At 42.3% G+C, this 22,773-nt stretch overlaps 1 protein-coding gene across 1 annotated transcript; it reads left to right on the top strand.

Moving 5' to 3' along the window:
• Nucleotides 1-973: 973 nt before the first annotated feature.
• Nucleotides 974-20,956, top strand: RRAGD (Ras related GTP binding D; the record flags this gene model as incomplete). The annotated part of the gene is made up of 7 exons (XM_081997104.1): nt 974-1,280; nt 8,029-8,324; nt 8,731-8,930; nt 9,888-10,002; nt 15,653-15,795; nt 17,645-17,793; nt 20,805-20,956. Exons 1-7 carry the CDS (start codon nt 1,133-1,135, stop codon nt 20,954-20,956), a joined length of 1,203 nt encoding a protein of 400 aa, XP_081853230.1. The 5' UTR covers nt 974-1,132.
• Nucleotides 20,957-22,773: the final 1,817 nt, after the last annotated feature.

The following is a 22,773-nucleotide window of genomic DNA, read 5'->3' as shown; positions in this document are numbered from 1 at the left end:
CACATGGAGACTCCAAACATAAAACTGACTCCCCAATTGCAGGGAGGGAGAATGGGACAGGAAGAAGTAGCAAGTCAGAAAAATAAACAGAGGAAAATGCCAGTCACCACCACAGGCAGCGTGGGATGACAGCTAGGGGCTAACACACATGCTCTGGTGCTTGGACTGGTATAAGACAACAAGAACCGCACTGGAAACTGCTGAGGAGGCCTGGCTGAGGGGCAGAAGGTCTGCCTCCATGGTGCAGGTCTGGAGGCAGCTGCGTGCACCTCAGTCTGTCAGGGGCTTCAAAATCCCACCCTCTTCCAAGGTCTCACTCCTATGGTTTTCTTTAGTCTTCCTTATTCACCTAGAGTATTACTTCTAGAATAATCTTTCCCACCCACACTGCAATCACGTTACCACCCACCATTAGTGCCTGGCTTAACATTTTGGGCCTGGCCCTACGACGGCACGGCGGGCACGAAGGCGCACGGGGCAGGCCGCAAGCGGCGCCGCCGGCGCCGCTGGGGCCCGGCAGACCTGCGCGCTGCGCAGCCCGGGGCAGACACGGGCCCTGCCGCGTCCCGCCGCCTCCCGCGTGCTGCAGGCTGACCCGCCTGTGGGGGTGATGCAGGAGGGCCCCGAGAAGCCTCTTTCGGTCTCCGTGCGGCGTGAGGCTGCGGGATTTGACCGACTACCTGTAATAACAATGCCAGCAGTCATTCCGGTGCTGCAGACCGGCACTCCTGCGCGCCCGCCGCCACGCCGCTCACCCACCCAGGCCCCCCGATACGCCAGAGGCAGCGCCTTATGTGCGCACCGGTCCCACGGGTGTCTCCGAGCCCACGCAGGGCGCCACGGGACAGCGGAGCCGGGGTGGGAGGCGGCGGCGGGCGCGGAGGCCCCGGCGGCCCGTGACCGGCCGCGTCAGGTGACGCGGGTCACGCCGCCTCCCCGGCCCGCCCGCTCCGCGCCCCGCCGGCAGGCTGCGCCGCGCGCTCCGGCGAGCGCCGTGCGGGGGAGGGGAGCGGCGGCGGCGGGGCGCGGCGCCAGCGCGGCACCTGGGCCCCCCCGCGCCCGCGGCCAGGCAAGCCCCGAGGCCGCCCGGAGGCAGAGGGGCCCTCGGAGCCCCGGCGGGAGCGCGGCCGGCATGAGCCAGGTGCCGAGGAAGCTGCCGGAGGAGGAGGAGGGGGACGATGAGGAGGAAGAGGAGGAGGAGATCGTGGGCTTGGCGGGCTACGCCGACGGGACCGAGTCCTTCTCGGACGGGGACGCGGAGAGCGGCGGCGATGAGGCGTGTGAGTGCCACCCGCGGCGGCCGCAGCGGCATCGGCACCGGGGGGGCGGCGGGGAGTGGCGTCGTGGCCGCCGTGGGGCTGTGGGAGGGCGGCGGCTGCTCTCAGAGGGCCAGGGGGGCAAGCAGAGGCCTCCGAGGGGGCTGTGGGGCAGCGGGTGTGGGGCGAGGCGGGGCAGGGCCGGCCCCGTGTGCGCGGAGATGCGCCCGGGGTGAGGCAGGGGCGGTGGCGGGCGGGACGGCGCCGCCGCTGGAGAGGTGAGGTTTGGCTGCCATGGGGTCGGGCCTGGCTGCCTGCGGATGTGGGTCAGGGAGAGGAGGCAAGGCTCCCCGCGGGATTTGTGCACGGCGAGGGCGAGCAAGGCACGAAGGGAGTCGAGGATAGCGGCGTGGGGGAGACGAGGCGTTCGGAGGGAGGGCAGGCCTCTCCGGGGACGGGGGTGGGGGTGAGAGGCCGGGCTGAGCAGGGATGCTGCGGCGCTGACCAGGGGAGGGGGACAGGGAGCTCTGTTGGGCGCTACCGTGGGGTCAGAGAGAGCGGGGAGCTCTGAGGCGGGAGCGGGGCAAGGGCTGACAGGTAGCGGGAAGGGTTGGTAAGGGAGGGAGGCAGCGAAAGGAGAGCGATCAAAGTGGTGGTGGGGTGTAATCTCGGTATTTTCCATGTCTGGGGCGACAGTTATTAGTTATTAGCGGCCACAGCCTGATGATGTGACTTGAGTGTGCCAAGGGCGGGGGGGGGGGGGCAGTTGGGTGTCAGGCTATAAAAGGCAGCAGCAACAAGCAGGTCCGTGTCCAGGGCTGCTCTGCAGCTGTGAATGTCAGTCCCCACAGCGGCAGGCTCCGCTAAACGCCTGTTGTCCGTCTGTCTTTGCGCACGAGGGTCCGCATTACACCCTATGTATCCGTGTCAGTATGGCTGGTGATGCTAAAAAGGACAGGCTTACCAGGAAAAGCAGCCTCATTCAGTAAAAAGAGGCAATGCCAGCTCAGAGCCTGTTGCTTTCATTCAGAGCCTGGATTCATTCTTCTGAGACCTATTTCACAAAGGAGCTTGGAAAACTCAGTATCTCAGGGCGAAAAAAGAACTGCTTTTCATAAAAGCATAATAAAAGGCCACATGTTTTAAGGCTACTTTGATTATTAGCGTGCAGAACCTTTAAAAGCCCAGTTAAAAGTCCTTTAAAGGCCCAGTCCTACAGGCTGCCATGGGAGGTAACGCATTGACTACTGCAATTTTGGGAAGGTCAGTGCTTCGAGTATAAGCTTTCATAGTGAAAGGCTGTGAGAACGCTGGTATTGAAGAGCTGTAGCTGAGACTAATTAAAGTCTTATTTGAAACTACGAAAAGATTGCCTTTATTTCCATGCAAAGAGAATATATTTTAGCATATTTCTTTAGTGCTAAACTAACTTAGTATTTTCTGTAGAGAAGTAATCCATATTCTGTTCTCAGAGGAATTTATTTGGATATTTTTCAATAGGAACTTTGTTAGACTGCTGAAAATTTCAATTGCTTCTTCATAGGAACACCAGAATATTGTACTTAACAGAAACAAACCTTTGCATCCTAAATGGCAGGAGAAGACAGTCTGTGCAGGGACCTTTTTTATGCAGGATTAAAACAAAGGGCCATTTTAACTGTCCAGATCCCTTGCGTTTCTGTTTCATTCTGAAGCCTCTGGAGAAAAAGGCATAGAGCATCTATAATGGAGTCTGGGATTTGGGTCTGTGTTTTGTGTATTGAACACTGGGCTTCAGGGCAAGGGGCTTTCCTTTTCCCAGTTTTTGTCATCCCTCTGGATCTGTACAGTAAGCAGTCCAAAATTCAGTGTCACAGTTTCCACTTTTCTACAAAGAATGAATGGAAAGGGCAATATAAGGAGAACAGCTTCAATGTGTGGCTGTTGAAAGTGAAGGGAGAAGCCAGGCTTAAGAGTTTGTGCTTGTAGGCATAAGGGAGATTTCAAAACTTCATATTGGTCGTCTCTCACTCCATATTGGTTTCTTGTGTCCAACCTGAATGCTGAAACCATGTCTCTTGTCCGCTTAATCTTTTTGCTTTACACGTTGGAGTTGTATTCAGAGACCTTGAAGTATTTAGTTTACATAAAGCTGAATCATATTTTTGTTATATGCAAATAAAAAGTATTTAGAAACAAGGAAACCCTCTGCAGAGTGTCCAAGGAAGTAGCTTTAAGACATATCGTTGCAGACTGCCGTACTTGTGGCAGAGTGGAACCAGGTCTTCTGGTTCTGAGTCTTTTCTTTAGCCGCAAGAATTTCCTTCCACCAGGCGTTTCTGCAATGTTTGTGAACCCACAGTAGCTGAACAACTTTCTTGATTGCATATAAGCTTTTTCTGTTAACTCTTTAGACTCAGGCCATCTGTTAGTATTGAAAATGTTCATTGTATGTGTTTTGTAAGGCTGTTGTCTTGAGAGCACTTCAAAGTGCTGCAAATAGCACAGTCACAGTAGAACTGGAAATGCTATGAGATCTATGGGCTTGAAGGTACGTGAGTGGAAAGTTTGGGACTGCTAATTCTCCTTACACAGAAAAGGTTAAAACTTAAAGATAACATAACTGCATTAGTGGGCAAAAAATAATCTTTATTAGTTGTATTAGTTTAAAACTGGACTCAAAGGCTTGTTACCTTAGGGATGGTAACATGAGCAAAATAATTTCTTTTGGCTTGACATCACTTGAGAGGATGAACTGCACTGCTTTATTTGGATGTTTGAGAACTGTTGAGATCTACAAATACACCTTCCAACGTGGCATCCCCATCCCATATACCTGTGATACACTGATAGTCACCTGCTTTGACAGTTAATTGCAATTGATGTGTAATTCAGGATGGGCTTCTAAAATTATTTTAGTTAACGATGAATAGCTATAATAGTGTGAAGGAGATACTGGAGTATTCATTGTGCATCCCAGTGAGACAGGTCAGGACTACTACGTGCAGTTCTCAGCTCCTCAGAGCTGGACTCTTACGCATGTTGCAACGAACACAAATTGCACTCCATAAGCAAGGACAGAACTGCAGTTCCAGAAGTTTTGTAAGGAATTGAGTGCTTCTTTGTGGGGAAAGTGCATTTCGGTTTGTTAAGTTTAATTGGTGAATACTTCAAAGGATATGGCCTCTAACCAGAGTGATTTCTGTTCTTTATGGCTGCTTAGAAAAGTTGAAATATGAAGGACTGTTGATATGCATTAGAAACTGGCATTTTATAACATTTACTCTTTGCAAAACTGGATGAAGCAGGAAATGTGTTGCATCTCACAATAGGGAAAATTATCTTTTCCCCACTAAAGAATAGAGAAGAATTTAGTGTTTCTCTTAGGCATATTATGATCTCAGTCGGTAACCTAGTCTGGGAAGTTGCAGTGATACATCTACTGGCATTTCTGTGGCAAATTAAAGAAGGAGTTGTCATGTACTCTGCAAAGGAATGTGGGCAGGCAGCGCATCGTCCAATTCCTTTACATATAAGGTAATCTCTTAATTCTCTCTCGGAGGAAAGTGCTATAGCAGCCTTGCTATCTAGTCAGGTTTGGATGATACTCATTTACATTTCCCTGCCTTTGAACTGGCAGAATTTCAAAGGCTAAGTAACAGTCTTACTAGCAGAAGAGCTGGTGTTCATTCTTCTCAGCAGTAACTGTTTGCACTTGCTGCTGTATTTTTTTAGTATGACTTTAATATAAAGCAATTTCTTTCTAGTAAGTTTTACAGTCCATAAAAACCTAACAGCCTGGAATAATTTAATACAACAACAATGTAAAACCCAAAGTTATTTAAATTTTTTTTTAGATGCATGTGAGTTTTTAGCCTATTTCTTAAAGAAAAGGGAGTTATGTACATAGCCTGACTTCTGGTTGTCTCATCTCCGGTCAGAACTTTGGAAACTGCTGTCCACTTTCCGCCAAATTTGAATGAAAGACATCTGAAAGATGATTTAAGTTCCCACAAGTTTGATAAAAACTGGCATTCAGAAGAAAGGAGAGACCCGAATGAAGTGTCCTCGGAGGGACAGGCCAGCAGAAGTATGTGTTCTCTGTGGCAGCAGCTGGCAAACTGGTGTACATGTGTGTATGCTCTAGCCAACCGGCATGTGTTTAGCTCCAGATCAGCCACAGCATGTCATAGCTGTTATTTGGAGGATATGTCGTAAGACATACAGGGGGAAGTTGGTGTTACTGTGGTAGGGAGAGGAAAGGGACACAAAGTACAAATCCATAGCCAATTAGACTTCATCAGTTCTTGTTGCGTACAGAGCAAATGGGAGTTTTTTTAAATTTTTTGAAACATGCAATAAAGCCTCAACCAGAAAACTGTTCTTTATATGACTTTATGAAGTATTTTATTCAAACTAGTTTTTGTAAATATTTAAATAAATTATTTTCCCTTCTGATGGCCAAAATGCAAATTGCATGATGTATGGATATATGGACATTAATGAAATTGTAACTATACATTTGGCAGCTGTGGAAAATTTGTATGTTAGAGAGTGGGGTGGAGGAAACCCTGTTAAATCCTGTACCTTTGGTTTGATTTATTGCCAGGACTACCCCCCCAAACATGAAATTACTGTTGTATCGTCCTAGAGCAGAGGTTTATTATTCCTCTATAGGTGTGAAGTATTGTAGGCGCATGTTTCTTGCAGCCACAGGAGGGTACTTCTCACTGTTCAGGTTGACAGAAAGAGCAGAGCAGCGTGTTGACTGCAGTTTATTACTTCCTAAATTTGTTGCCTGTGGATCAGCAGAAGTTGGCCATTGCTGCTTTAGGAGGATGAGATCCTTACGGACTTACCTGTCGCTATTCTGCTTGAAGGGGTTTAATCTGTACGCTGCTCCAGCCTGGCAATGTTTCATGTGTGTAAATTGGCAAGAGCACAGTAAGTGATGGTGCCTGTCAAGGCCTTTCAAATGTATTTAAAATGGATAGGATCCCACCGATGATGAGTTTTCTACTCCTGCCAGTCACTGTAGTGACACGGGCCCACACTGAGTGGCATAACCACTCACGAGCAGTAGATGGTGCCAAGGGGATGTTTTACACGAACACTGCAAGACCTTCAGTTGAGAAGCCCTAATTCCCTGTAACTGAAGCTCAGGAGGGACAAACAGACGTGAACAAGGTTCTATGCCCTCCTGGCAAGCACATGCTGCTCTTTTGTTTCTCAAAGTTGTGAGTGAGGCTTGAGGAATACAAGAGGACGGATGTGATCACCACCCCTGGGTGCAAAACATGTTCCTAGGCAAAGGATTCCTTCAAGCTTTCCATGTTTTTCAGCCCAGTAGGCTATGTGATGAATTGACAGGTTCGAACTGTTGTTGCTGAAGTTTCTTGGTTTGGATTTTCATACTTTTGGAGTAAAGTTGATCACTTGAAGTATGCAGGCCATATGCAGGAAGGATGCATATGAAAAAATGTGTGCTGCTTTTCTGCAATTCAAAATTTACCCCAGCAGAAAAAAGAGAAAGAAATGCAATTATGTGGTGCTCTGAATTACATTGAATAATCTGTACTGCAGTGGGTGGGAGAAGATCTGCCTGACAGCTACTGTCTTTAGTCTCTTGTCTGATCAGTATTTTAAATCTGACACCGCTGTGTGCTGTGAGCTTTACTCTGCAGATTTAGCACTGACAACTCAGTTGTTTGCATTGCTTGTCTTTGATACTGCAGATAGGGTATCACAGAGGTGTCTGAAAGCTCTTTACATCTACGTGCAGTACCGTTTTCAGCTCAGTGCCAAAGGACGTTTCAAAGTTATAGGCCAACTAAATGCAGCAATCTAGACCGTTGTAGCTGTTTTGATTAGAGATACCTGAAACTGAAGCTGGTGTGCTTACAGGTGTGGATAGCTATACACTCACATCCTTACAGATACAACAGTATAGTTTATTCCCGTAACTACCTTTATGATAATATAACTGCATCAGCACTAGAAAATGTTCAGGTTTGGTGGTACCAGTTTCAAACTGGGGAAGGTAACACAATGAAATCACTGTGTTCCCAGGCCTTTGTTTTGCAAATAGGCAGGGGATATGCTGTAATCTTATTTACTGGGTAACAGACTCTTACAGATCATAATGCAAATTATTCAATAGCAGGTGAAATCCTAACCACCTTAGAAAAGAACTCCTCGTGAGCCCAGTACTGTGTTGTTGAGTCCCAACATACATGAGTTGCTGAGCGTGCCTGCTGAGTTGTCCTCTTCCTATAGGTCCTGGGATATGTGAATTTATTTATTTATTTACTTATTTATTTAAGGGAAAGGAAGGCCTCATGTAGCCTTAGGAAGATCACACAGATGTAACTAACACAAACTTCTTTCTTCCAGCAGTGTGATGTAGCTATCAGTTGACAAGGGTATTTGTTACCGGATGATATTCTTTTAAAGATGGGTTAGAATGTATGTGTGGTAGTGTTAATTAGAGTAAAATTAGGTATTTTAGGATGTCTTTGTGTGACAACACGTTTTTCACATACAAACTGAGTGATCAAGTCTTTTGCAGCCTCTGTCTTAGAGGTGAGAAGTAGGTTTTCTGATAGTATAGCCTAAGGCGCAAATAATTCAAGTTAAAATGCCTGTTGCACCATTCCCTAAGCTTAAAAATTGGTAGCACTTGCATAAATCTAAGTAAAAATGTCAGTAAAATAAATGTCAAATGCGTGTTACCTGGTAGTTACTAGTTATATTGCCAGAGTATATTACTTTTTTTTTGTGTGATTTTATTCAGTTTTGGATTTCAATGATCCCTTCAGTACTGAAGTTAAGCCAAGAATCCTGCTCATGGGATTGAGAAGAAGTGGGAAGTCTTCCATTCAGAAAGTTGTCTTTCACAAAATGTCGCCGAATGAGACTCTCTTCTTGGAGAGCACAAACAAGATCTGCAGAGAAGATGTTTCCAACAGCTCCTTTGTCAACTTTCAGATATGGGATTTTCCTGGGCAAATTGACTTCTTTGACCCTACATTTGACTATGAGATGATTTTCAGAGGCACTGGAGCACTGATATTTGTTATTGATTCTCAGGTAAAAAAAGGGGGTTTAAGCTATCTTCTTCTTTTCTTTCTTCAGCAATAGACAAATGGGTTGGAAAGCATAGATTTTTTTCAAAGCAAATAAATAACTTACATCACAAACACACATTAAAAGGAAGTCATTAAAACTTGAAGAGCTGCTTGGTTATTTTTAATCTCTCTCTGCCGTATGTTCAAAAGTTAACTAATTTGCTTTAACATCTCAAGGTTCTTGCTCAGATTCCTAAGTGCTGACAGCATGAGATAGGTGCACATGCTGGATATAGGCTCAGGCTTCTACTTAGAAGAAATTAAGCTGTTGTTGAACTGCAGTGTTATCTAAAAGTAAGTATCATAAAATTTTACATAAATTTTTAAGAATTTGCCTACAGTTGTAGCTTTTCTTTTTCCTTCATTAGGATGATTATATGGAAGCATTAGCTCGGCTGCATCTTACTGTGACCAGAGCCTATAAAGTGAATCCAGATATCAACTTTGAAATCTTTATTCATAAAGTGGATGGTTTATCTGATGATCACAAGATTGAAACACAAAGAGATATTCACCAGAGGGCAAATGATGACCTTGCAGATGCTGGATTGGAGAAGATTCACCTCAGGTGAGAAAAGCTGCTGTGCAGACAGTGTTAAAGAGGAGAGCAGCTTATTTGACAAGTTACTATTTTCTGTTCTCTTGAAGTAGCAGGAAACAAGCTTTTGATATATGAAGGAAAAGGATAATCAGAGACATTTCATTTGACCTGAGCCAAACAAAGTATCTTATTTCTGATTGCTGTCTTGGAGGGAAAGATGGAAAGGAGATGTGCTTAAAAACAGATGACAAATACACCAGAGTCTTACCAGTTTTTGCTGCAGCTGCTGTCTTGAAATAAGTTGCTTGGACAGTGGCGGCAACCAGTAGAGTGTATATGCCACCTACATCACTTTTGCCTTCTTTGAAACCTCTTTGCCTCACAGTCCATTCCCAGTCACTAGTCCTCACTGCTGTAGCCTGCTTGGAGCCACTTGGGAAGACAGGTGCTGTATCTTTGCCTTATGTCTGCTGATAAAGCAGATTATTGTAACAAATAATGAAAAACAGTGGACTTCTGCAGACTGGGAACTGGAGGACATCAAGTTGTCATGTCTTTCTTAGCACTTAAAGCCAAGTACAAAGACATTAAAAAGAGACACCTGCTCTGTGAGCTGTTTAGAGCTCTTAACAACTTGACTGCATCATTGCATTGATAAAGGGGTCTACAGCTTTCAAAAAGTAGATCACAACAGACATACTCAGTAATGATCCTCTCCTGCAATTTGAAAAATATTTTCCTAAAAATACCAAGGTGGGAGTTGCATCATGAAGTTCTATATCGAGTTTGCAGTGTCTAGGTTTTTTTTGTATGGAGATGAAATCCTGTGCTTCAATCACAACATGTGACTGTTGATCACAAGGGGTAATTGCATAAGTGTAGGCACTTGCTGTTTGACAATATTTCATTTCACTCATATTATGAAAGGTACATCATGTTCACAGTATGCGGCTAAAAGGAAAATGTGGTGACGTTTTTTTCCAGCTTTTATCTGACAAGCATATATGATCATTCTATATTTGAAGCGTTTAGCAAAGTGGTACAGAAACTGATTCCACAGCTCCCAACACTGGAAAACCTGCTTAACATCTTTATTTCAGTAAGTACTTGTTATATACTTTGTTTGTAGATCCGCCTATGCCCAACATGCATGTTCAGATAATCTGTTCGCTGCCTTCTGAAAGATTATGAGCAATGTGAACTCTCAGAGAAATTACAAAACTTAATTGAAATGCACACACATGCATTGCTTGGCCTCATCTCCCTGTCTATTAAACAGTGTTGCTGAGCTGCTGAGATACTCACAGTATTTCCTGTATCACATAAAATGGGTTAGCAGCCATCTCTTTTCTGTTCGCATGTTAATCTGAGTGTTGCAAAGGTCTGTGCTGCATGCATTTGTTTAAGTAGTACTCCTAAGTTTGTGTAATAAATTCTTAAAGGAACATCATCTAGTCTGACATCTTACGTAGAGCTGTCTATGGTGCTTTCTAGAATTAATTCTACTTTGTATCAAAGTTTAACCCACTTAAGAAAATCTTCTCGTCTTGAAATTTTTAGGGTTAGAGTCCATCACAACTTTCACAACTTTCATAATTACTCATAAGGCCAATTAGAGAGCTTTGTATATCGAATGGGTTGTTACCACTGTGAAGGTAATTGCTTGCTCCGCTGTTTCTGGATGTGTGGTCTCTTCCTCTCCTTTGTAGGAGAGAACTCCTCCTGGTTCTTACACTCACTGGTTCCCTCATGGAGTCACCAGGACACACACTAATGCACTGTTTAATTTAGTTAAAAGCAGGTCATGGAGGATTCCAACATGCTCTTGTTTTGGCACAAGATAAAGATGGTAACGTGTCCATGAGCAAAGGGGAACACAGTGAGTAGGTTGTGAAAAGGGGGAACTCCCTGTTTTGGTGGTCATTAAGTCAGGTTATAGTGGCTCCTGAAACTGCACGCTTTCTCACAGTATTCTAATTTTGCACCTTGCATCTAGCATTAATTTGTGAAGATTCAATTTCTAAGTAAGGTATTTTGTTGTGCCTTTTTGTCATTTTGAAGTAATGAAATTATTTAATATCATTCAACAGCCTGCAAGATAAAATTAAACGTCACAGTTTCTCAGTGTAGGATGTGAAAATGGAGAGCAAGAAAAGTTGAATGTGTTGCTGAAAGGGAGAGGTAGGATTAGAGGAAGGTCTTCCCAAAACTTACTCTCGTACTATTAGGCAACAAATGATGCTATTTCATAATAAGTGGTTTCTTACAAAGATCTGTTTGTACCAAAATGGCTGGACCACATACCAGTTATCATCCAGTCTCGAATTCCACTTAGGACAGAAGGGTAACAAAGGAGTGATGGCAACAGTTCTGGAGCAACTGGATATTGAATATGCTACCCCGTCTTAAGGAGAAGGCTGTCTGAATGATAGTCCTCCTTGTGCCAGAGTCACCCCAGTCGCTCATGTTGTGAGTCAGATCTCTGTATGGGGTCTCCTCACTTTTTAGAGTTGGTGAAGAATTTCTGCCAAACCACCAGATGAATCGAGCATGAGCTGCTTCCTGAATGGCTGATGACAGTTGCTTGTGTGTCTGGAACACCCGGAAGGCAGCTCCAATAATACCTAGAATATCAGATGTAATTTGTAAGGAAGAACAAGTCTTTCAAATGAATGAAAAGTCCAAAAAAGTGAGAGGTATGCTATTTCCCCTTTTCAATAGGGAAAAGAGTCTCATACTGTTTCTTGGCTCCAAATACAGCAAAATTCAGTTTGTTAATGACCTAGAGCAAGGTGTAGCTGCATCACTATGACCTCAGCATGCTTGCTGTCTGCTTTTACGAGTATCTTCTATCTGTAGACAGGAGACTTGAAATGGCTCTATTTGTAACCACAGGAAAACTAAACATCATTCTTCAACATAGAATTAGTTAGCAAGTGTTTCTTTACTTTAGCAACTCGGTGACAACAAATCTTGACATGGATTTTGGTCGTGCCTTACCTCAGGAAGCGAATGTGCTGGATATCAAAGTGTGGGTGTATTGGTGTTCTAGTTTAGGTTTGGCAGCAATATTATTCATGAGGATTTGCTTTTGTTTATGCCTTGAAGACTTCTAACAGGAAAAGCTGATGATTACAAAAATAGATCTGTGATCACTCTGAAGTTCACAGCAGGTTTTTGCCTAACTTCATAGTGCCACAGTGTGCTAGATTGTATGTTTGAGGAACCATCAGTGCGATAATACTGCTTCTACATTCTTAATGTAACTGCTTGTAAAGCATAAAATAACAGTTGGTTTGGCATTCAAAACCCATGTAAATCTTACTTGACTAACCCTCTATCAGATTCAGATAGAAGGATGTCTGTTTTTTAATTACTGTGGCCTTACCAAGCAATCAAGTTGTGTGACACAGAAATATGGATTTTCATTTTAGGGTTGTTGGGGTTTTTTTGAGGGATGTTAAAAAGTATCTATTAAAAACAATGAGTTATCATGGTAAAAATAAAATTAAGTACAGTTTTGTTTATTTAATGATTTAAATTTCATAATCTGTAGATTCAAATGTAGTATTTAAAATTAAAATAATCCACTAAAACTGCTGTTTGCCTGGTGGTAGCCTGTAATTCTTTTAAAAATTACTTTTTAGGGCCAAATTCTGGCTTACTTTTCATACTTCCAAGAAGGAAAAAGATAGGCCCATCTACCTAATCTAGGAATTGGAGTAGTACTACCAGCTTTACTGAACCCATTCCGTTTAAAGAACAGAAACTGCCTTCTGCTTTATCAAACCCAATATAGTTGAGAAACATGGTTTGAATTTCAACTACCTCATGATTTTTACCTATACAAAATAAAATCTCATAGATTCATTGCAGAAGATTTTTCACAATGACTCTCCTGGTTCAGATTAGCCATGGAATACTCTTACATCGATTCAGATACAGCTGCTAGCACATGTGGCATCTTCTTTCCAGACTGAAGGGTTGTGTCAGAGATGACTATTGCTTAGTCTGGCCCTGCTCTCACTGACATCAATGGCAGCATTTCATTCAGTTGCATAAGGCAGCAGTTGGTCTTCATTTCTCTCACAGGGAACCCTCCTGCTCTAGTAACAAAACCAATCAATTTCTTACTCCATGACTGAGTGTTAATGATATAATGTCTCTTTGAATAATATTTTTTTATCTACTGTTTACTGATTTTTTTTTTTGTTATGACTTGTAATTATTCTTTGTACTGGTATTTTTTTTTTTCCTTGAGCAATTTAATCACAAACATTCTGGCAAATCCTTTGCTTTTTCAGTTAAAGTTGTACTAAAAACCCTGGCAAATGAAATCTGTGAAGTCATGTGGGTACAATTTAGTGGTTACTACTCCTGGCAGTCTGTCCTACCCTTTCACAGAGGTTTCTGTCACCATACAAAGTTCAACAGAAGCAAATTATATGCCAGTTTCTCAGCAGAAGAGAAAGGTCCTACCATGATGTATTGGTTTCAACTGAAAATGAGCATGGTTTAAGTTACGACACCAAGCTCTGCCCTTAGCAGCAGGCATAACTGCTGACATGGCAAACATCTCACAACAAAAACCTTTTAAACTGTCACTGCAAGTACAGGCAGGCCTCAGTTTTAGTTGATGGCCAGCCTGGGTCAGCTGCCTTGGCCTTCATTCCTCCTAGTTTTAGCATCTTGTTATCTCAAGACTGCTGGAGGCCTTGATCACTATGGAAACCTGCATACCATGGCTGGCTGTAGACAAAAACAAAGGGTCTTATCAACTTTGTTCTCACAGTGACGGGTGCTGCAGTCGTCTTAGAAATGCAGCTTCCCCGAACAGAAAACTGATTTTATGATTCTATCCCAGCAAAACCAGGATAACTTATATGATACTTACAGGTGAATCTTACGATTAATCTTATTTGACAGCATCTGTTGAAGTATGTGAGGTGCTGTCAGAATTACTATTTTAAAATTGCAGAACTATCATGTGGCCAGAGTAACCAAAATAAATATACATACATTTTTGTTCTTGGTGCTCAAAGAACATAGACTCATAGAGTCTTGTAGGCTGAAAGGGACCTTTGGAGGTCCGCCCTTTCTCAGAGTCAAGGTAGTTAGAACAGGTTGCTCATGGCTGGGTCCAGTCCAGCTTTGTGTATCTCCAAGGATAGAAACTCTAAAACCTCTTAGGTCAGCATGCTCCTAGTGCTTCACCATTCTCATACTAATTTTTTTTTCTTGTATCAAGTCATAATTCCAGCTTGTGCCTTTTGCCTCTTGTCCTTCAACACTGTAGCTCTGAGAAGGGTTTAGCTCTGTCTTCTGTGCACCCTTACATTAGGAGTTTGTAGATAGCAACAAGCCTTCTCTGCTTCAGGCTGAACAAACCCAGTTCTCTGAGACTCTCCTTGTATATTTTGTGCTTCAGTCCATGTACCTAAGGCATCCACAGTGTACACTTTGTTTTGAATATTTTTTTAATTAATGAATTACTGAAACATGCCACTCATGGAGTCTTTTCTATAATGAAATGCAAGAAATTCACCTCTATACTCTGTTATTATTAATGGATGATTCCAGCCTTAGTTGTGTGCATTATGGTGGAAGAATTAAGCCTCTTTGAGAAGAAAATGCCCAAAATACTGCTGGCCATTGTTCGGTAGCATACCTAGGGTTGAAATTTTTCTACGTATTTCAGGAAATTTGGAAAATGGGAGGGTCACTGTCATCTCTTAACTATGTGTTAAATAGTTGATGTAGAATAGAAAGAAGAAAAAAGGAAAAGTTCTGTAACTACAAAAGAAGCTGAAGCTATTAAAACTTGTTAGGGGTTTTCAGTGTGTCTTTTGGTAGTTACAGAACTGCTTGTGGCAGCAGTTCCAAACCATATTAAAAAGGGAAGTCCATATATGGAAAAAATTCGGTTTGGTGGGACAAAGTTGCTTCTCTTCCTCTATAGGTGGATTGTGAAGCATATTACAGCTTGAGCTTTAGCAATACTTGGAAATTGCCCTTTCTGTTCATGTTGGGACAGCCACCCAGGTGCAATCCTTTGATATCAGCAAGCAAAGCTACTGCTTTCAATTAAACAGTACACATTTTTTTTCCTTTGTTTTTTCCAGGAAGCAGAGGCTTATGACAGTTTACCTTATCTACGCAGAGTATGAGCTAGCATTCCTGGCTAGCCTCTGAGAGCTGCAAATACATCTCCAGTACGGAGAGAGTCTTAATCAGCTTGGCAGGATGACAGGAACATAGCTGGCATCACATTAGCAAGCCTTAGCATTATAAACGTGGCTTCAGCCACCAATGTTACATGAAACTGAAAGAGCACCATCAAAATACTGGTCTTTCTCCTGTGATCCTAAAAGATGTCTTAAGGAGTGAGACAATTTCTCAATTGCCTTGAGAAATTAATTCCTAAACACTACTGCCTTCTTTGTCCATCAGCTTTTTTCTTCCTTGTTTCTACCTCCTTATATGTCCAGCTAGAATAACTTTAAATTACAGCTGTCTTTTTATGTGCATTGTTACAATCAAAAACCCAAAAGCTTGATCTTGGAAGATGACGGTTTGCTACAAATACAACGGTGCTGTATGTACAGTTCTTTGAAAATAAGCTCGACTGCAGTTTAACTTCCACTTCTTCCGCCTAGCTTTCCGTATAACAGGCAAGTAGGGGAACGAAAAAGCGTGGTATTAATTTGAAAACATGGCTTCCATTTTATTTTTCTTTTTTTCTTAAATAGAATTCTGGGATTGAAAAAGCATTTTTGTTTGATGTAGTCAGTAAGATCTATATTGCAACGGACAGTACTCCAGTGGATATGCAAACTTATGAGCTCTGCTGTGATATGATAGATGTTGTGATTGACATTTCTTGTATATATGGGTAAGTAGATTGTTAATGTTTTTCATAAAACTGTGTATGTGTAATCTCAATGGCCTCGAATTAGAATGATGTGGGCGTAAACAATAATGAGAATGTGTAATTTGCCAGAGTAATTTGTCAGGACAGGGGAGAAGGAGGAAACGGCAAGCCTCTCAGGTACAGATCCCCTGCTAGCAACAAGCACTGTTCCCTGCCCAGTCTCTTTTGTGAACACCTTCCTCTTTCTATGCTAATAATTTCATGTGGAGGAAGGAGTGGGAATTAACTAACCTAAAATAAAAAGAAACATTAACATTAACTTTTTGTTCCCCAGGGACAAATTCAACAGAAGGATGCTTCCCATTTAACAACAACAAAAAAAAAGTGGGGCCATATTTAGTTTTGTTTAAATAGCTGGTGGCCTTTACTGGCCTTAGAGAACTGCTTCACTCTTGCTTCGGTTCTCTGTTCATCCTCTTCCCCCTACATGACCTTTGTGTGTTGTTTTTTTTAAGTTTCCCCTCCTTATACATTAGCAGCTGGATAATTCTTGGGGTAGGGATGTACATTCCCATGTACATCTCCTTGCAAGTATGTTTTAAATGGCTTGGTTCTCGGCCAGATGTCATGCTAGCTATTCCTGGGTAGGGCAGAGGCACATTAAGAATCAGTACATTAAGATGCATAGACTTGTAGGCTAAACCACAGCATACTTAGAGTCTGGTAGTCTTTGGTAACCTTGTACTCTTGCCCATTGATAGACTTCTTGCACTCTTGGAGAAGGTATGAGGGAGAATCCTGGTGCAGGTGTATGCAATAAGCATTAGAACTTCAAAAGAAGAAGAAATTGTTGACTACCTTTCTAAAATTTCTTAAGTTTGTATGTTTCAGATTTTGGAGTCAGTCACTTCAGTAACTGTACAAGAACTTGTGTTTTGTGGTGGTATACAATAAAGGATGCTGATTCTGTGGCGCTTTTTTTTTTTGTACAGACAAAGATGCTGCTGTGTAGTTCAGAAGACCATGCATTTAAATTATTAGCTGTACAACACTACTTGTGGGATTCTCTATTCACAAAATAGTCTGTCTTTGTGCAACCATTTAGCATTTATCACGAGAAATATGCTTGCCATGTTTTTAGCTATAGACTAAAGACATGATACTACAATTAATTTCTTGTCCTCTGTTCCTGGAGCATCTGTGGAACTTGCTACCTTTAATATATTATTGATATTAATTGTTCTGGGAGATTGGTGATACCTACCCATTTAACACGATCAGTGTGTGCATTCAGGAATGAGGGTAAAATTAGAAGGTACAATACTAATACAGTGACCATCAGGACATATCCTCTGTAAGGGAGGAATCCCTTTTCATGATATGATGTTGCAAAAGCTAACACCTCATGAGGGAGGTCTCATGATGGCTTAAACTACCAGTCAGCTGCCACTGCTCAAGCAAGGTTACTGGATTTAGAATTACCAGTACAGACTTATGGGTTCACATGTTTTAGAAAAAGTCATAATACAGTGCATTGATAAAAGAAAACCGACAACCTTGTGGTAAGTGGTTGGCAACTAACAGAGGAAAAGTAAGGCTCAGCAATCAAATGATCTGATTTCTAGCCCCAGATCTAAGATTTGGTGTGTGATTGGATAAATTATTTAACCTCTTCTTAGAGATTACATAGTGTCTTCTTAGATTACATAGTGTGTAGTTTGAAGAAGAGTCTCCCTGAAATGTTAAAATGAAAATTTCATGAAGTCTGAGATTATCTGGTGAAAAGAATCAATGTGGGAGTACTTTTGTTAGCTCATCTGGTGTCCTGTCTTTTCTTGTTTGTTTGTTTGTTTTTAATATTGCCCTTTAGGCTTAAAGATGATGGCACTGGAACTCCTTATGACAAAGAATCAATGGCAATCATAAAACTGAACAATACAACTGTCCTTTATTTAAAAGAGGTGACAAAATTCCTTGCTCTTGTTTGTTTTGTCAGAGAAGAAAGCTTTGAGAGAAAAGGTAGTTTTCCCTTTTCTACTTTTGCATTGCTTTTCCCTTGTATTAGCGAGTTAATGAATAACTGTGGTTGTCATTAGGTGATAACAGTCTCTAGCTGTATCACAAATATTAAAGGTAAGTGCAGCTGGATAGAGATTACATAATATGTTTAAAGGCATGAGGTATTTGTGCTGGCATTAAGATAAGATGAAATCATAAATGTATTTGACAACTTTCTGATATGAAAGCATATGAAAATTAACATCCAGTACAGTAGAGCTTCCATCTGCAACAGTAGAATGTATCAGTTTATCTTGGCTAACATTGATCTGTACCTGTTGGCGACAGCATACGCATTTGGAACAGCTTGTGTGCCATAACCAAGGGAAAATTATTGAAACTGGTTGATAGAAAGAAATGTGTTCTTAGTTTTCTCATATCTGAAAGGAGACTTTTGAAAAGCTTCATGTTTGGGAACTACATGGCTTTCATATTTTGCAGTTAAAGTGCATAAAATTTCTTGGTTATCTCCCTGACCCTGGTCAAGGTCAATACTGAAAGCTTAGTTCATGATTGCTCTGCTCGCTGGCGTAATGTTCACTGCGTTACTGGTCTTAGTGAAATGCTCTGAGATTAGAACTGAGCAGTGGAAAGATGAGGCATCATCTGGGCTTGTGTCCCCATCTTATGATATTAATTCACTAGTGAGTGTTCGTGTGTTTGTGAATTCAGTACTTACACCATGTCTGCTGGGCTGTTCAGCTTTTATTTTATAGAACTTCAGATGGTCAAATTTCTCTTTCATACCCATACAGCCTTTATTATCTATGGATGTTAGATGTGGTCACTTCCTTTTTTTCCTGTAAGCATAGAATCGTAGAATAATTTAGGTTGGAGAAGACCTTTAAGATCATCAAGTCCAACCATTAACCTAGCACTGCCCAGTCCACCACTAAATCATGGCCCTAAGCACCACATCTACATCTCTTTTAAATACCTCCAGGGAGGATGACTCAACCACTTCCCTGGACATCCTGTTCCAATGTTTGACCACTCTCTTGGTGAAGAAGTTTTTCCTAATACCCCGCCTAAACCTCCCCTGGTGCAACTTGAGGCCATTTTCTCTTGTCCTATCGCTTGTTGCTTGGGAGAAGAGACCGACACGCACCTCGCTACAGCCTCCTTTCAGGTGGTTGTAGAGAGCGATAAGGTCTCCTCTCAGCCTCCGCCAGTTTCCTCAGCTGCTCCTCCTAAGGAGGAGCTCTAGACCCTTCACCAGCTTCGTTGCCCTTCTCTGGACACGCTCCAGCACCTCAGTGTCTTTTTCTGTAGTGAGGGGCCCAACACTGAACACAGTATTCAAGGTGCAGCCTCACCAGTGCTGAGTATAGGGGTACAATCACTTCCCTACTCCTGCTGGCCACACTATTTCTGATACAGGCCAGGATGCCATTGGCCTTCTTGGCCACCTGGGCACACTGCTGGCTCATGTTCAGCCAGCTGTCAACCAGCACCCCCAGGTCATTTTCCGCCGGGCAGCTCTCCAGCCACTCCTCCCCAAGCCTGTAGCATTGCATGGGGTTGTTGTGACCCAAGTGCAGGATCTGGCATTGAGCCTTGTTGAACCTCATGCAGTTATCTTGGCCCATTGATCCAGCCTGTCCAGATCCCTCTGTAGAGCCTTCCTACACTTAAGCAGATCAACACTCCGGCCCAACTTGGTGTCGTCTGCAGACTTACTGAGGGTGCACTCAATGCCCTCATCCAGATCATTTATAAAGATATTAAACATACTGAGCCCTGGGGAACACCACTTGTGACCAGCTGCCAAATGGATTTAACTCCATTCACCACAACTCTTTGGTCCCAGCCATCCAGCTAGTTTCTTGCCCAGTGAAGATTACGCCCATACAATCCACAAGCAACCATCTTCTCCACGAGTATGCTGTGGGAAACAGTGTCAAAGGCTTTATTAAAGTCCAGGTAGACAACATGTACAGCCTTTCCCTCATCCACTAAGCAGGTCACCTTGTCATAGAAGGAGATCAGGTCAGTCAAGCAGGACCTGCCTTTCATAAACCCATGCTGACTGGGCCTGATCACCTGGTTCTCCTCTACATGCCACACAATGGCACGCAAGATGTTCTGCTCCATAACCTTCCCCAGTACCAAGGTCAGACTGACAGGCCTGTAGTTGCCCAGATCCTCCTTCCAGTCCTTCTTGTAGATGGGCACCACATTTGCTAACTTCCAGTTAACAGGGACCTCCCTGGTTAGCCAGGACTGCTGATAAATGATGGAAGGTGGCTTGGTGAGCACTTCTGCCAGCTCCCTCAGTACCCTGGGTGGAGCCCAGCCCCATAGACTTGTGGTACTTTGACATACCTACTAACAAGTTGTTCCAGAAAAGACACCATGTTGAAGAAATACACATTAGGATTTGTCCACAACTGTGTCAGGCTGTTGTGTCTCCATAGCTTGGGACACTTCATGCTGTAGCCTGTAGTCTTCAACAGTACAATTCTGGTATTGTAGTGAAGATCAGATCTTGGTGCCTGGTGACTTCCACATAAGATATTGTCTGAACTCTAGGGAGGGGGGAAAATAATTCCTGGGAAAAAATCAATATATATCATTTCCTGTTAGGGAAACTGAAGAGGAAAACACTGCAGTATTTGAGTTAAGAAAGCTTATGGCATTAACCTTGAATGAGGTCATAAGCTCAATACCAAAATTCTAAAATTGTATTGCAGTATTACACAATTGTAGCACCCAGTAAGTCTTCCGATTGACTACCAATGTGGCTTTACAGCTTTTCCGTGGGATCACATTGAGCCCACTCACATGGTACTGTTATTTGCCTGTTATGTATGTATGTATGTCATCTAACAGCATGTCTGTTGTGTTACTTTTCAATTACAGTGTAAGATGAAGTATAGCTGGCTGTTATTTCATAATATTTCTATCAATTTTTTCATTACCTAATTGTATAAATGTCTTTATTAATATGGAAAACATTTCTATCTCTATAGGATTAATAGACTACAATTTCCATTGTTTTCGAAAAGCCATACAAGAAGTATTTGAAGTAAGAATGAAAGTAGTAAGATCTCGAAAACATCAAAGCCACATGCAAAAAAATAAAAGACCCACTCCCAATGGGACACCAAGAATGCCACTGTAACTGAGGTTTTCTGGCACTGTGGCAAGCAAAGTTTTCGTGAAGCTGATGTGACTTCTGCATCTCATTGCACTGAGTGAAGAGGAAAACAAATGGGACTGATGTATTATATGAATTTTCCCTGAATGTTCAGAAAGCACTGTTTAAATATTTTTATCCAATCAGTTTTTTTCATATAGTGAGCACTTTGAGAAAAATGTTGTATATATAAGCATTGAGGTGAACACTTGTAAGAATTTTCTTAATATATGCTGTAAACCTTTTTCATGCCATATTAAGAAAAAACAGCTGTGACAGAAATACTGGGTACATAATTTGCACTTTTTCATGTTTTCCTTGTGGAGTTGGACTTTGATAAACTTAGTTTTTATGGTGACTTTGATGCATGGTGTCAGGTAAAATGTATGCTGTAGTTTATTTACCTGCTACAATCAAATTGATTAGTAAACAATTAAGAAAACTTGGTACAATGCCTTTTAAAATTTGTGACAGTTAATACTAACATTCATACAGCTCTAATTTCGTATATTTTTCAATTTGTAAACTAAAGAATAATTTTGAAGTATTACAGCAATAAGCACCTTACCAGAGATCATAACTGGTAGGTAAATGTTAGCTTTTATAAAACAGGCTTTTGGCCAAATTTCATCCTGAGTTCTCCGTAACACTGGTCATGCCCTCTGTTGGGTCTCTTTTTATTATTTACCTCAGCATATACCACTAAAATACCTTTCTATAAAGATAATTGTTTTGTAAAATGGCTCTATGTTGCACTGGTATTTTTATAAGGCTTCAGAGGAGGGTGTTGTATCTGAAAGGTTGAATTTACATTGCTAAGTTTGTTTTGAGAGCCTGCACATCTACAGTTGGCGCAGTGAAGGATCTGTATGTATTTCCACCCTGATGTTCCGATGTACTGATAGGAAGTCCTAAAGATGTGAGCACTGGGTTCTGATTCCCTCTAATAGGGGTACGTCTGTAATTGAAACGAAGAAGAGACCATTAAAATGAGGATCGGACAGTCTACCTGCTGTAGTAATCGGCATCCGTCACTACTTTTTACTTCAATATTGAACATGGGCACACTTGCCACAGGATCAGCCAGGACAGCAGAGCATTCTCAAACCTAAAAAGAAGTAAAACTTTCTGAGTTCTGTATTCACTGGTTTTGTTTAATTAATGATACAAAATTACAGTTTCTAGTCAGAAGAGCAAATCTCTTTTTTCCCAGTCCCGCCACAAACCAATTGCATGTGTGGTCCAGCAGTGTTGTCCACAGCTCTGGGGAATGGGAAGAGCTTGACCTGAATGGGAGGCAGCTTGCCATACACCAGAAACAGGTAAGGGGAGCTATACCTCACTCACTGGTAACTGATCTGCGCCTAGCTGAGATAGCTCCAAAGACAGAAGGGAAGATGAAATTTGAAAGTTTTCTCTTAGCCAAGGTAAGGCATAATGCTGCATGTCTGTCCGTGAGTTAAGAGCCCCTGGTGTTCTCTGGCTTCTGTTGAACAAGGAGGGGTCTAACCTGTGGTAAGCAAGTCTAAATTCAGTTGTGGTTTGAATGCAAATGCAGAGTTTCTGTATGCTATATATTGACACATCTTGAGGCTCTAGTACTATACTGAATACACGAGCTGGAAGAGCCAGTTGGCATGAATGCAAAGTCTCTCTACACAAGTATCTGCCAAAAGGGAGACCAGTAGTTTCCAAGCCCTTTGCTCCTGCCTGATGCACATGACTTACCTTTTTGGTACAAACTTGCTCTTGCGGCATGAGTCCATTGAATATATGTGAAGTTCTTAGGAAAAGATGCTATG

The sequence above is a fragment of the Phaethon aethereus genome (genome assembly GCF_964289735.1).
Source record: "Phaethon aethereus genome assembly, chromosome: 3".
NCBI classification, from domain to species: Eukaryota; Metazoa; Chordata; class Aves; order Phaethontiformes; family Phaethontidae; genus Phaethon; species Phaethon aethereus.
This window is presented reverse-complemented; position numbering and strand designations above follow the sequence as displayed.